General features: G+C 33.8%; 1 protein-coding gene across 1 annotated transcript in view; it reads left to right on the forward strand.

The window, feature by feature from the left end:
- The window catches only part of LOC144959323 (cilia- and flagella-associated protein 65-like), a 61,956-nt gene that overhangs the window by 39,550 nt on the left and 6,343 nt on the right, over window positions 1-16,063 (forward strand). The window contains exons 29-39 of the mRNA XM_078891880.1: window positions 463-547; window positions 758-916; window positions 1,832-1,942; window positions 3,149-3,226; window positions 4,544-4,657; window positions 8,745-8,903; window positions 9,598-9,741; window positions 10,309-10,425; window positions 11,848-11,991; window positions 13,592-13,681; window positions 14,216-14,377. Of these exons, the coding sequence (XP_078748006.1) occupies window positions 463-547; window positions 758-916; window positions 1,832-1,942; window positions 3,149-3,226; window positions 4,544-4,657; window positions 8,745-8,903; window positions 9,598-9,741; window positions 10,309-10,425; window positions 11,848-11,991; window positions 13,592-13,681; window positions 14,216-14,377 (1,363 nt within the window). The remainder of the gene's footprint in view (window positions 1-462; window positions 548-757; window positions 917-1,831; window positions 1,943-3,148; window positions 3,227-4,543; window positions 4,658-8,744; window positions 8,904-9,597; window positions 9,742-10,308; window positions 10,426-11,847; window positions 11,992-13,591; window positions 13,682-14,215; window positions 14,378-16,063) is intronic.

Here is a 16,063-nt window from a genome sequence, read left to right on the forward strand (position 1 = left end):
CATTTCTTTTCTATTGTTTATTTAGACCTGTAAATTCTGAGTCAGTGGACTGAAAACAGCCAAATCCTCAATGGAAAAAAAAGGAGAGAAATAATGATCGTAGGGAGCCAAATCTGACTGAATGGCCGGGCAATAAATTTCACTATTTATTCTCAGCCAATTTTGGCTCTTTTGTAAGTGGAAAATAAGTAAATTCATGAAAAAGTGAAATTCAGACCGCTAGAAATGGGTTGTGGAGAAAGTTCTTAATTGAGACTGAGATGCTATCACTTTTTTGTCTCAATTTTATTATTTTTCAAGACTCACACACACACACTTACATATAAATATTTATATTTTATTATATATATATATATATATCGATTGAAATGGATTGCTATATTTCTCTTTCACTTAACTAGAATTACTTTATCATCACAATCACACTTTTTGTACTGGATGTGTCAATTCTATTGTTTCCAGGGCATTTATGTTCCCCCGTGACATCCAAATAGAGATGGGATATTGGACAGAGTCTGGTGATTGTGACCAGGATGAACTGCATGATGTAAGTTGTGTGCCAAAGCTGCCAACTCTCCATTTACCCCCTCCCCCCCCCCCCCCCCCACCCAAGGGATATTTCCCTTTTTATGTCATGATTTTATTAATTTTCTTTGGATTCTTATCATTATGAAATGATGCTTACATGTGTTGTTTAAGGAATCAGTTTGTCGTATGATTGACTTTGTATTGATTATTGTCCTTCTTCCCATCCCAGATGAAAGTCATGGACAATAAACTCTTCACAGTGACCCCCAAGAAAGGTAACCTCAAGCCAGGCCAGTCCATCACCGTTACCTTTTCCTACCTCCACACCATGGCCGGGACTGACAGACTTCCAGTTCTGCTCAAATTGGCAAGGGGGAGAGAAATACTGGTGTGTACTGATTGTGTCGTAACAATTCTATAAACCCTCAGCTTTTGGGTTGGTTGATTTTCATGACGTATTGAAACCTGTACAGAGTGCCATTAGCTGAATTAGAATTGTGCCCACAAAATTCCTTTGTTACAGTTCGTTCTTTGATAAAGCTGTTATATTTATTTTCTTTCTTTCAATATTTAAACGTACTTGAATAATAAGCAACAAAGCATTAAACGTAATGTGAAATGAAAGACCTCTATCCATGCAAGTTATAAAGACAAGGTTACTACTTGTTTGACAGAAGAAATGAAAGGATACAAACTAGTAAGGCCCTGAATGCATTTTCCATCCAATCTGAGCATAAGAAATTGAAAGGCAGACCACCCACGTTAATTCATACTATACAGACCTAAAGTGTCTCCAAAATCACCAAGAACTAAAACTAAAGGAGCCTTCTTACCTTAGCATCCATCGCAAAAGACTAAACTGTGGAAGGAATTGACACAGGCAGTTAGAGAAGCAGGGGTCCCAATAGCTCAGTTGATAAAGCACTCGCTTCACATGCAAAGGGACTGAGATTGATCCCGACTGAAGTTGCGATTTTTTTCCCTGACACCCCACTTGTCCACCCAGCAACGATTGGGTAGCTGGGTCTGTTAGATCTGGCAGAAAGTACTTTTGCAGTAGACTAGCATCCTCCCCAATGAGTAGGAAGCATTGCTTTTGTCTGTTTCATACTATAGAAACCGCTATAAACTCTGGCTTTACAGGCCTAATGGCTCTGAAGAACTTAAAGAAGAATATTAGAGAGGCAGCTGGGGCCTCCCAATCAGGTGATAAAGAGTTCAGACAACCTAGAATTTACTTTTTGGTAAGAGTAGGAGACCTCGACAGTTTTAAATACTTTCAACTGTGTTCTTTTCTCTCCAGCTTAACTTTGTTGGTGTGACAGTAGAGATAACCCGTCCTTACATCCACTTCCCGTCCAACAAGCACGTGTTTAACCCTGTGCCAGTCGGAGAGAAGATTAGTCCTAAACAGGTAAAATAAATTGTGCTTATTTAAAGGAAAAAACTATGATAAGTAGTGAAATGTAAGCTTCAATTTATGTAACAGATACTGTGGGCATTTTGGGTTTCCCCTTTAACAACATAACTCGAATGAAACACTAAGGATGAATCATTTGTCCTTAGTGTTTTATTCATCGTGTTTTGTTGTTAAAGGGGAACCCTGAAATGTCCACAGTATCTGTCTTCGTTTAATGAATTGAAGCTTACATTTCAATACTTATCGTACTTTTTTCCTTCGAGTTTCAAGCGGCACCATTTTCATCATTCCCTATTCAAAGAGTATCATGTCATTGTTATCGTCTGTTTAATCCTCCAATACCCAAGATTAAAGCCATCTATTTGTTGTTTGTTTTTTTTTTTGTCTGTAGAAGTGGAAACACATCCTTGAATCCTATCACAGAGATAACATTACACTGGATCTTTGAGATTAATCTAATTTGTCTGTATGGGGTCTTTTACTTCTCATGGTGGGCAAGGAGGCCACTCTTGCTGTGTCCTCTGTCTCCCTATATTTTCTTTTCTTGTTTGCTTTCTGTTTTGGTCTTGGAATGAGGGTACTTGGTTTTGTCCTGGCCAAAGTCCTTGTCTTAGATGGAAACAGTTTCATGTATTGTATTAAAGAAGATACTTTTTTCCCCCTTGTAAATCATTGTCTTACTTTTTCCAGGGCGGTTTAATCGTAATCTAAAATTTTTTACTTTTACTGACTGATATGACCTTAATGCAACACAAGCATCATAAACCCTTCAATAACAAGCAATCTATTTTGGAAAAGATAAATTTCAATTATATACAATTTTAAAAATTAAAAACAAAAAAATGAAATCAACACAAATACAAGAAGAAAGTGATCGCACAGATAGAATTTTCTATCCAGTTGGACTCTTAATGACAGTAGATTAACCAACAGGCTGTCTTCACTGAGCCTTTTGCAATTGGACCTAATATTGATGGTCTTGTTAGCTTTATGGGCCTAATTTCATATGTATATTGTTTTTAGGTTTTTTTTTCTTCATACCTACTTTTCAAATATGCTATAGACTATCTTCCTCTCCAAAGGGTAGCAAGCAATTGCTATTGAAATCAGGATACGCTCTGGCTGTAAGAGCTAATGGCTTTGAAGGACAGAAACTACTACTCGTACTTCTACTTTTCAAATATTTATTTTAACCCTCAGGTATATGAGCTGTACAATGGTGGAGCTGTGCCCGTGTTATATGAGTGCGACCTCACACCTTTGGACATCATCAGACAAGTAAGACTTTCTGTTATGTTTTTAAACATCTAAGAATAATAAAAAATGTGAATGTTTTTAATGATGAAAAATAATAGGGTATAGAGAAGTGCCAGATGAAAACAGAATAAAAATATCATGGTGTCAGAGACCCAGGATCCAATTCATATGACACCCTCCGCCTGGCTAAGAAAGAGAGACAAAGATTAGCAATCAGTCACACTAGCCACTGAGTTATTCAGCCACACAAAAAATATGGCTCTCAAACTTAGTAACTATCATGCAGACTCACTCTCTCAACTACTTAGCGGGTCACAGCGAGGATGGATGACTAAAACTGCACTTCTCTAAATCCTATATTTCTAATTATTATCGATATAAGTGCCCGTTCCACACTTATTCTGAACATTTGTATTGTGCATTTTCATGGACTCACAATGTTTGCTCAACGCACTGCTTCATTTATTTAAATTTCCATTATAGACTGAACAAGAAGCTTATTAGGCATCCTTACCTCATTCTCACACTCTTACAATGTCTCACTACCTGTAGCCAGGTGCAGTTTCACACTCGAGTCAAGTAGGGAAATGTGTGTTTAAAGTGTTCAGTCTGTAATGGAAATTTAAATAAATGAAGCAGTGCATTGAGCAAACATTGTGAGTCCATGAAAATGCACAATACAAATGTTCAGAATAAGTGTGGAACGGGCACTTATGTCGATAATAATTAGAAATATAGGATTTAGAGAAGTGCAGTTTTAGTCATCCATCCTCGCTGTGACCCGCTAAGTAGTTGAGAGAGTGAGTCTGCATGATAGTTACTAAGTTTGAGAGGACACTATGCCAGAGTTACGTTCTTTTTATTTATTTATTCAGTTATTTATTATATTTTGCTACTCAACTATATCTATATTGCATATGGAGTCACATCCTGCTCTCTTAGATTTTAACCATTTACGGGTGGAATTGGGTTTTCACTCTCACATGGTATCATACCATTTTCCATGAAAGAGACCAACAACAGCTTGCGTCTAATTGCTGTTTCTGTTCTCTGTGTAAAAAGAAAAAAAAAGGTTAAATCTGTAGCTAACCAGATGAATTGATGGAAACTATTTGGTTTCTGATTATCATTATATACTATAAAGTCTGTCATTCTGAATCCTATCATTTGATTCTAAATTGAGACAACTATATTTAGAATAGAAGAAAAAAAAGCTTCATTAATTTTCGTCTCTCTTCTTTAATTTACGCTAACTTTTCTTTCTCAAGTTTTATTTTTTAAAATTATCATCAACGAAAAAGATTAATGAATGAATCTGCCATTTCTTGACAACCTCAGGAGAATTTTGACCAGGCCATCTTTGAGTGCCTCAATCCATGTGGTGAAATCTTACCAGGCCGATCAGTGTCTATTGAATGGAGGTTCTTCCCATTGGAGGCCAAGACTTACATGGTAAGTATCAACTATGATATCAAGTTTCATTTTGTGCAATAAATTTGTATGACTGTATTACTTTAATCAGATTGAGATTTCCAAGCAAAAAAAAAAATTAATTAAGACCATATGGAAAATAATTTTTATGCACCAAAATTCTACATAAAGTGTAGCAAGCATCAATTATATCACGCCAAAGAGGCTTGGATAAACTCAGGCTTCGTTGGTCTTTTTGCTTTAAAAAACTATTGATCTATTGTATACTGGCAAGATACTTTTATTCATTTTGGTAAAAAAACGTTCCCGCCCCATCAATGTTTTTGTTTAGTCACCTTAACAACACCACCACCACATTATCTCATTCGTCTGTAGTGTTTCATTCATCCTGTTGCGTTGATAAAGGGGAAACCTGAAACGTCCATTTTATCTGTTTTCATATATATTAAATTGAAGCTTACATTCAATTTCACATTGTTATTTCCATCGTAGCAAACAAAAATCAACCCAAAGTTTCAGACTTGTGGATATAAATTGAATTTTCCAGGTCTTGTTTATCTTCACCGTACACCGTTTTGAACCGATGAGTCACAAATTGTGCCTTGTTATTGTCAGCAGTATTCAATCTAGAATTGTATCTTACAACATGTTGATATATTCGCAGTATTCAATCTAGAATTGTATCTTACAACATGTTGATATATTCGCAGTATTCAACCTAGAATTGTATCTTACAACATGTTGATATATTCGCAGTATTCAACCTAGAATTGTATCTTACAACATGTTGATATATTCGCAGTATTCAACCTAGAATTGTATCTTACAACATGTTGATATATTCGCAGTATTCAATCTAGAATTGTATCTTACAACATGTTGATATATTCGCAGTATTCAACCTAGAATTGTATCTTACAACATGTTGATATATTCGCAGTATTCAATCTAGAATTGTATCTTACAACATGTTGATATATTCGCAGTATTCAACCTATAATTGTATCTTACAACATGTTGATATATTCGCAGTATTCAATCTAGAATTGTATCTTACAACATGTTGATATATTCGCAGTATTCAACCTAGAATTGTATCATACAACATGTTGATATATTCGCAGTATTCAACCTAGAATTGTATCTTACAACATGTTGATATATTCGCAGTATTCAACCTAGAATTGTATCTTACAACATGTTGATATATTCGCAGTATTCAACCTAGAATTGTATCTTACAACATGTTGATATATTCGCAGTATTCAACCTAGAATTGTATCTTACAACATGTTGATATATTCGCAGTATTCAACCTAGAATTGTATCTTACAACATGTTGATATATTCGCAGTATTCAATCTAGAATTGTATCTTACAACATGTTGATATATTCGCAGTATTCAACCTAGAATTGTATCTTACAACATGTTGATATATTCGCAGTATTCAACCTAGAATTGTATCTTACAACATGTTGATATATTCGCAGTATTCAATCTAGAATTGTATCTTACAACATGTTGATATATTCGCAGTATTCAACCTAGAATTGTATCTTACATGTTGATATATTCGCAGTATTCAACCTAGAATTGTATCTTACAACATGTTGATATATTCGCAGTATTCAACCTAGAATTGTATCTTACAACATGTTGATATATTCGCAGTATTCAACCTAGAATTGTATCTTACAACATGTTGATATATTCGCAGTATTCAACCTAGAATTGTATCTTACAACATGTTGATATATTCGCAGTATTCAATCTAGAATTGTATCTTACAACATGTTGATATATTCGCAGTATTCAACCTAGAATTGTATCTTACAACATGTTGATATATTCGCAGTATTCAACCTAGAATTGTATCTTACAACATGTTGATATATTCGCAGTATTCAATCTAGAATTGTATCTTACAACATGTTGATATATTCGCAGTATTCAACCTAGAATTGTATTTTACAACATGTTGATATATTCGCAGTATTCAACCTAGAATTGTATCTTACAACATGTTGATATATTCGCAGTATTCAACCTAGAATTGTATCTTACAACATGTTGATATATTCGCAGTATTCAATCTAGAATTGTATCTTACAACATGTTGATATATTCGCAGTATTCAACCTAGAATTGTATCTTACAACATGTTGATATATTCGCAGTATTCAACCTAGAATTGTATCTTACAACATGTTGATATATTCGCAGTATTCAACCTAGAATTGTATCTTACAACATGTTGATATATTCGCAGTATTCAATCTAGAATTGTATCTTACAACATGTTGATATATTCGCAGTATTCAACCTAGAATTGTATCTTACAACATGTTGATATATTCGCAGTATTCAACCTAGAATTGTATCTTACAACATGTTGATATATTCGCAGTATTCAACCTAGAATTGTATCTTACAACATGTTGATATATTCGCAGTATTCAACCTAGAATTGTATCTTACAACATGTTGATATATTCGCAGTATTCAACCTAGAATTGTATCTTACAACATGTTGATATATTCGCAGTATTCAACCTAGAATTGTATCTTACAACATGTTGATATATTCGCAGTATTCAATCTAGAATTGTATCTTACAACATGTTGATATATTCGCAGTATTCAACCTAGAATTGTATCTTACAACATGTTGATATATTCGCAGTATTCAATCTAGAATTGTATCTTACAACATGTTGATATATTCGGAGTATTCAACCTAGAATTGTATCTTACAACATGTTGATATATTCGCAGTATTCAACCTAGAATTGTATCTTACAACATGTTGATATATTCGCAGTATTCAATCTAGAATTGTATCTTACAACATGTTGATATATTCGCAGTATTCAACCTAGAATTGTATCTTACATGTTGATATATTCGCAGTATTCAACCTAGAATTGTATCTTACAACATGTTGATATATTCGCAGTATTCAACCTAGAATTGTATCTTACAACATGTTGATATATTCGCAGTATTCAACCTAGAATTGTATCTTACAACATGTTGATATATTCGCAGTATTCAACCTAGAATTGTATCTTACAACATGTTGATATATTCGCAGTATTCAATCTAGAATTGTATCTTACAACATGTTGATATATTCGCAGTATTCAACCTAGAATTGTATCTTACAACATGTTGATATATTCGCAGTATTCAACCTAGAATTGTATCTTACAACATGTTGATATATTCGCAGTATTCAATCTAGAATTGTATCTTACAACATGTTGATATATTCGCAGTATTCAACCTAGAATTGTATCTTACAACATGTTGATATATTCGCAGTATTCAACCTAGAATTGTATCTTACAACATGTTGATATATTCGCAGTATTCAACCTAGAATTGTATCTTACAACATGTTGATATATTCGCAGTATTCAATCTAGAATTGTATCTTACAACATGTTGATATATTCGCAGTATTCAACCTAGAATTGTATCTTACAACATGTTGATATATTCGCAGTATTCAACCTAGAATTGTATCTTACAACATGTTGATATATTCGCAGTATTCAACCTAGAATTGTATCTTACAACATGTTGATATATTCGCAGTATTCAATCTAGAATTGTATCTTACAACATGTTGATATATTCGCAGTATTCAACCTAGAATTGTATCTTACAACATGTTGATATATTCGCAGTATTCAACCTAGAATTGTATCTTACAACATGTTGATATATTCGCAGTATTCAACCTAGAATTGTATCTTACAACATGTTGATATATTCGCAGTATTCAATCTAGAATTGTATCTTACAACATGTTGATATATTCGCAGTATTCAACCTAGAATTGTATCTTACAACATGTTGATATATTCGCAGTATTCAACCTAGAATTGTATCTTACAACATGTTGATATATTCGCAGTATTCAACCTAGAATTGTATCTTACAACATGTTGATATATTCGCAGTATTCAACCTAGAATTGTATCTTACAACATGTTGATATATTCGCAGTATTCAATCTAGAATTGTATCTTACAACATGTTGATATATTCCATATAAGTTATTGAACTTATTTAGAAAATTTATGTTACATAACTTGTAGGTTGACATACCAATCCGTGTTCACAATGGAGAGATGGCTATTGTAACTTTCACGGGAATTGGCTACGACAAGAGAATTATGGGAGAGACGATGCCGTTCTTAGATCAGCCAGACATGTGTGGAGTGCCCACAGTCCAGAGTGCCCAGATACCTGGACAGGTAAGGCGAGATTATTTCTAATTTGGGGTTATAGGGAATGAGATTAGCGGAAGAGTAGCGTCCCTTGATTGGACGTCACCGGTGGAGAAGGTATTTGTAAACAAACCAACTACAAGCCAAGCGCTCCAAATACAAAATTTATTATTCATATTTCTGTACTAAAATGCGTCCAATCAAGGGACTCTTCCGCTAATCTCATTCCCTAAAAATCTTATATAAAGTGTTTGGAAAAGATTGTGGAGACCAGATCATATTGGTCAAAATGTTGAAAAATAAAGTTCAGCTCTGTATTGTAAAATGCAGTCGCTTGGGTTAAAGTATGAGCAGAGTTGATTTGTCAAGTAAAATGAAAATGTAGACAAGAAATAATATCAAAGTTGATGAAAGGAGTTGGGTTGAGAATCTTGTTCCACTGGTAGTCATTAACTTTGTCTTTGATTCTCAAAGTTAATGTGTCTTAGTGTTTTATTTTTTATTATTTCTTTATTGGTCATTGGTATCAGCAGTCGATAATAGATTGTACAATTGTAACATTTAATTTTCTCAAAATAGAAAATATCTCATGTCGACATTTTCTTGTAAAGCACGACTGAACAACGCGTTTGGTGGAGATTGGCATTCTATAGATTTTATTAATAAAGTATATATTTATTTATGTATTTATTTATTTATTTGTTTATATTCTTGAAACCAGCTCGGCTATCTGTCTATGGAGAGAATATCATTCGGCAACATGCCCTTATTCAGTCAAGCACGGAGAATGGTATTTGTTACCAACAAGTCAAGAGACAGGTCGATTTTCTTTGAATGGCATGTCACTTCACAGACTGATACTCAGGTAAGTCTTTCTTGTTTTTTCAACATTATTGAAAACATAATCACTATATATATATATATATATATATATATATATATATATATATATATATATATATATATATATATATATATATATATATATATATATATATATATATATATATAATAAATGTATTTTTAAAAGAATTGGATAGACTTTTTGAACAAGATATATGAGAATTAACTTTAGGAGAATGCATTTGTCACCAATTCTGTCCCTTAGTTTTCTATTCCACACAGTGGATACTATTATATAATGACAACTTAAACGTGTACAACATTTTTCAAGGCTCGATGTTTCTACAAGTGAATGAAAAACACAAATCACACCAACTCATGCATGCAAGCCAAAATGCTTAGATTACAGTCCTTTGTGTTTCAGTCCTCATAATTATTATTTTGTCACCAATCAAGGGACATGGAATTTAGCACCAGCATATGTATTAACTTTGTTAATTTCTGATATTTCTTGAAGCTCCCATATATATATATATATGTATATACATATTTGTTTTGGTACAAGAGACACTATACATTATCATTTCAGTTCCTAAATATCTACCCAGTACGAGGGGAGATAGGTCCCAATGAGTACAAGATGTGCCGGGTAACTTTCCAAGCCAGTGGAACTCCCTCATTCTTTGATTTAGACCTGGTCTGTGAGGTAAGGAATTAGCTGATTTGTGATGCATTCATTGCCTTAGATCACAAATATGTTCAAGGGAAAAGTCTACAGAAAAGGGAATTTGATGTAAAGATTTTCTTTTTTTGGGGGGTGGGAGAGAGGGGGGGGGGGGGGGGGGGGGGGGGGGGGGGGGGAGAGAGGTAGTTGAAACTCATCCTCCTCAATACAGGATTCCTATTAGGTTGGGGAAATCGAGATAACATCGGGTTGGAAAAAGGCCAGGAATTCACTCAATTTGGTATATGAGACTGGAAATGGTCGAAAATTTGTTAGGTCTACATTTTTATTTCTCATTTGTTAATTTGTTAATAGCACACTTGCTGTCATTACCACCGCACTCAGTCCACATGCCTCGGTTTGTGAGCAAAGACTGATGAAAAAGGAGATAAGACAAATAAAAATAAAGGTATGAAAACAAGTAGGCTTTTTTTAATGCCTAGTAAATACTCTTAGAGAGACAGCCAAAGAAAAATCAGAAACTAGCCGAGATGGAGAGGGATATTAAGGAGAAAAAAATATTTCCTGAAATCTATAGAGTAGTTTTCATCACACATAAAGAAAAAAAAAAGTAATTATATGTGTACAGTCACATCTCTCCAATCCGAACACCTCCGTTCCCAGCATTTTGTACGGATTACAGAAATGTCCAGATAATAGAATCAGTATCTTAAGTGTACAAATTGTGGAAAACAATCTGACCCCAGGCAGCCTGTCTGGATAAAGGAGACAACAGGATTGTGGAGTTCTGATTAAAAGAGACACAACTGTATTATGATTAAGTATGTCTTGTTGGATATTAGAGGACATTGATTGGTAATACTAACACTGTCAGGCAGTTGGATCTGTACTGTGTGGTATGACAAGTTTTATATCCTAACCCTAAAACAGAGGATCAAAAGTTTCAATATGATGTCAAGTTGAAAAGTGAATCTCAAATTGAATCACGGATTAGTTAAAACAAAACAATAAGTGTATAGAAATTTCAAATCCCATAACTTGTAAGTTATACATCAAAATGTCCCAAGCTTGAATTTGACAATTTACCCAACATTCCCAAGCAGTTCAAATCTGTGCCACCTTGGCAGCATAATAGGGTTGAAAGGATGAAGAAAGGGGAAAAGAGGGTAGAATAAACAGAAGAAAAATCATATGAAACTCATGAGTCAATTGTTAAAAAATACTATTTTTGAAATAAGAAATGGGATTCTTAGTTGACTGGCAACTTGTATTTCATTGCCAAATATGTCAATATTATTGGTGCTAAATTGATTTTTACAAAAGTAATTGGAATAGTGAATAGGAAAGATTTTTGTCCAATCCAACTCGAGTCAGTTTTCTTGCGAGATGTTTAATCTCTCCAAACACTTTTAAAAATTGGGTTTTAAAAAAAAATTATTACAGATATCTGATATGCAAGAATACAGCAAGTACAAGGAACAGCTGACTGCCTGGGAAAAGGAGAAACACAGACAACTCAACGAATTCACCATCACAGAGGATGACCTCAATGCAGATGAGAGGCTTGAGGAAGTCGTGGATGTAGAGGTGAGATTTTAGAAATTATGATACAAATTTCGTGATTTAATGAAAAAATATGACTCACCTTCTCAAAACGGTATTATATCGGGACGAGTCAGACCCCGAAAAATTATTTTATATTCAAAATAATAAGAAATACAAAATTTTGAGTTTTTAGTAAAATTTCTCCATTATTACAAAAAGTGCGACTGTATTGTAACGGCTTATAGCATCTCCGTGAAATTTTCACCACAAGAAACTTTAATAGCGATGGAAAACTATGCAAGAAACTAGGTGTTTCTATAATTTCTAGTTTGTAGCCTATTTTAGTTCTTTATCGGGCAGTTTAAAAAAAAACACCCTGTACTAAAGTGCAGGAGCAATATGGAGTAATAAGTATAATTTCTGAAAGTGACAAAAACTATAATCTCACATCTCAGGTAATTTTAATAGATACCACCGTCACTATTTGTGTGGAGGCACAGGAAAATCAGTCAGATGGACACTATTTTTTTTATTTTTTGATGTTTATACACATTTTCTACGTCTAAAGAATTTTTTGTGTATTTTGCAATTTATTTGAAGCAATTATTATAACTAGAAGTTGAGGTATGGCTGATCAAAGTAGTTCTATCCGAAAAGTAGAAAATGAGTTGGTCGACAGAAATGTGATCTCTGGCAAATGATGATATATGACCTGTGACTGATTTTCCTGTTCCAACACACATTTGTCAACAATTTCTCCCCAACAGTTTGATCTTTCATATAATTTCTCTTTTCTCTGTATGTCATGATTTCTTGCGTTAAATCATGGATTTAATATATTCTTTTTTCCAGATTAAAATTATTTTTTTTATTAGAGTCTGTGCAAAGAAATACTAAGATAACAGCAAGCCTTAGCCAATGTGCAGCATTGTAAAGTTAGCAAAAGCGGTAAAATTTCTTATTCAGAGAAAAGGAGTTAAACTAAACCTAACTCTAAACCAAGAGAAAGGCTCAAATTGGAGTATTCTAGGTTTTAGTCTAACGTCTCATCTTATCGGCATCGTCTCCCCAAAATGGGAAGATGCATACATATTTGCAGGACAATTCCACTGCTTTGTACATATCAAAATAATTCAATGTAGTCATTTTATCACCTTTCTCAATTTTTTCTTGTTTCTTGATGCTTCAAAATAACATCTTTTTTGTTACAGATATATTATTTTTGGGGACAAAAATGTGGAAAATGTAGTTTAAGTAAAGCATTTTATTGGAAAAAAAAACAAACAGATTAATAATTTATTAAACTTTTGTTGATGAACAAAACGTTCATTTGTATCCTGAATTTGTTTTGTTTTTGTTTTTCCATTTCACACTGCATAATGTATATTAATGATAATAATAAATGTTTGAATGCATAAAGATTTCTTATATCAGAAGGTGCAGAGATGGGTGAGTAGTTGATAGATCGGCAAATAAATTTATGGTTGGCTCTGGCCTGCTTGAAGAAGGTCTAAAGAAAATAATGCAGCCCACACTACTTTTCTAGTTTCAATTTGTCAAGGATTTTATTTTTATGATTATCTTCTTGTCGGGTCTTACTGTTATAATTCTATATATTTTACTACCTTTTTTTTTCTGGTAGGATACACCACCATCCGGTCGTACGTCCAAACTTGATGCCTTAGCTGATGGCCGACCTATTTCTGCGGATGGAGAACTGACAAGATATAGGGTAAATAGATATTGGGGAGTTATAGAGATTGTTTTATTGTTGTTGCAGTAAAAGCGATATATAAAAATGTTAAAGACAATAAATTGAATTGTACAATGATATACAATTGTCTGTATATAAATTTGTGGTAGGAGTTAAAAATGCACTGTCTAAAGTAGGATTGGCTTCTTAATTAATTAAGTAGATTTTATTTTTGTTGTTGTCATTTTTGTAAGAAAGCAATCTGCTTTCAATTTTTAATACACCATTTAAACCTACAGGTAGCTAAAGGCCTATAACTCATCTCCTCCACGATATTTGACTCTTATAAATTGGGAAAAACTACTCTTGTCACTATTAGCTACTACATAGTTTTGGTAGGATTAAATGTTTAGCCAGGAGGTGTTTAGAGCAAGACAATTAAATTACACAAATTATGTTTGAGTTTGATCTAGATTTTAAATTAAAATGGTGACGTGTCATATTTCATTTATAGACTAACCATTTTTGTCACTATCATTTTTTTTACTAGATCTTTCTTTGGTAATTTTCCAGACACTCCCACCAATTCGTATCCTAAATGCTGATGCGAAGAGAATGGCAGCCAAACGCAGGCGACACAAGATGGCAGAGTTATGGCAGAAGCCAGAGGCACCAAAGCCATTCCTGCTCCACTTGGGCATCACAGCCAGAACACATGATACAAGACATTTCCAGGTGCGTTTGATCAGCCATTGTGACATGAATTCATATTGGTATATCTTACCCCATTTATATAATGTTCCAACTTAAAGCATTCCATAATCTAAGTTTTGCTTGCATGCCGTAGTGATTAATCAGCTTAAAATGCAACTCGATTTCAATATTTAAAATCCTTGTAGTTGTCAACATTTGGATTTTGAATATTGATGTAATGGTCACATGTTTTTTAAAATTTCAATTACTCTACATTTTAAATAAATTTAGCAGACATTTCCCTCAACATTTATGTCTCACTTTAAGAGAAATCTAGATAAATATCCCATTTATTGTATTGAATATATTGTTAAATACTTTAACAAAGTGGGCTTTCTCTGTGGTGTCACTTTTTGGTGACAAAAGATTCATCACGCTTTGAAAAAAATTGCCATAACCACATTTCTTGTAAAGCTCTTTGAGCACGTTAAGTGGATATTGTGTGATATAAATTCTCCAATTAAAAATTATTTTTTTTACTCAAAATGATATCTCAACATACTTAACGATGGTATTTTGATTATGATTAGAGCAAAAGAAATAAGTTTAATGTGTTTTATACTCTCAAAAGGACAATCAATACCGACGTGTTTTGATGTATCAATCTGAGCCTGACCCATTTATTCCTTCAAAGCCATAAACTCCATCCAGCCGTAATCTATCCTGGCTTTATGTTTTTAAATCTCTATTAGTATGTGTACATTCTAACGTACTCCATTTTAAGCATTCACTTGAAGGTGCACGAGGCTCTCAAAATTCATGTCCACGCTTTCATCGTCATGTTGTGCCGTGTTTCACTGCGTTGATGATCAAGGCTCTCCCCTCTACTCTTTCCTGCATCTTCTGTACTTTGTCGTTGTTCCTTTCTGTCCTCAGTCATTTTGTCACAATGCCAGCCAGGTGATATTTACCCATACAACTTTCCAGTTCTATCAGAGCCATAAACTCCATCTAGCCATAATCTATCCTGGTTTGTGCGGCCATGTTGTCTTGTGGTATGACATTCGCTTTCTGATCGGAAGGTCCTGGGTTTGAGGCTCGCTCTGAGCATAGTTGAGTCCTTGGAAAAGACTCTTTACTCACATTCTCTCACTGGACTCAGGTGTAAAATGAGTACCTGGCCATTTACAGCATTGTCTCTGAAAAAATTGTAATATTGCCTAATAGGCGTCATGTCACGTCCTACATGTTAAGTGTTACTGTTGGCCAGAGACCCCCTGTAAAGCGCTTTGAGCATGTTTAGTGGATATTGATCTATATAAAAGCTCAATTTTATCAAGTTTACCAACCCTTTCTTTCTCCTAAACGTCCCATGAATTTTGCCTGTCTTTTTCATATTTTCCATCTATATCAGTCATGAGTATTCCATCATCTCCATCACTTCCGTTATTTGTCTCTCTATCCACATTTTACTATTCCATAAACGTTTTGAATTGTTTAGTATTTGAATAAACGACAATATTACCTGAAAATTTGTCACCGTCATGGGTGGTTCATGGTAATTTGTATCATTTTCACACAATTGTATTTTTAGCTTAATCAAATGAAAATAATAATATTGCAAGCATGATATTGTTCAGGCTAGAGAAGGGATGCGGAAAGAAAAAGTGCGGAATATCAGATTCATAGTCTGTTATTATGATGCACTAACTTTGTGCTTGTAAGAAA

The sequence above is a fragment of the Berghia stephanieae genome, chromosome 13, assembly GCF_034508935.2.
Source record: "Berghia stephanieae isolate SIO BIC M18660-M18661 chromosome 13, UCSD_Bste_1.3, whole genome shotgun sequence".
Lineage (NCBI taxonomy): Eukaryota > Metazoa > Mollusca > Gastropoda > Nudibranchia > Aeolidiidae > Berghia > Berghia stephanieae.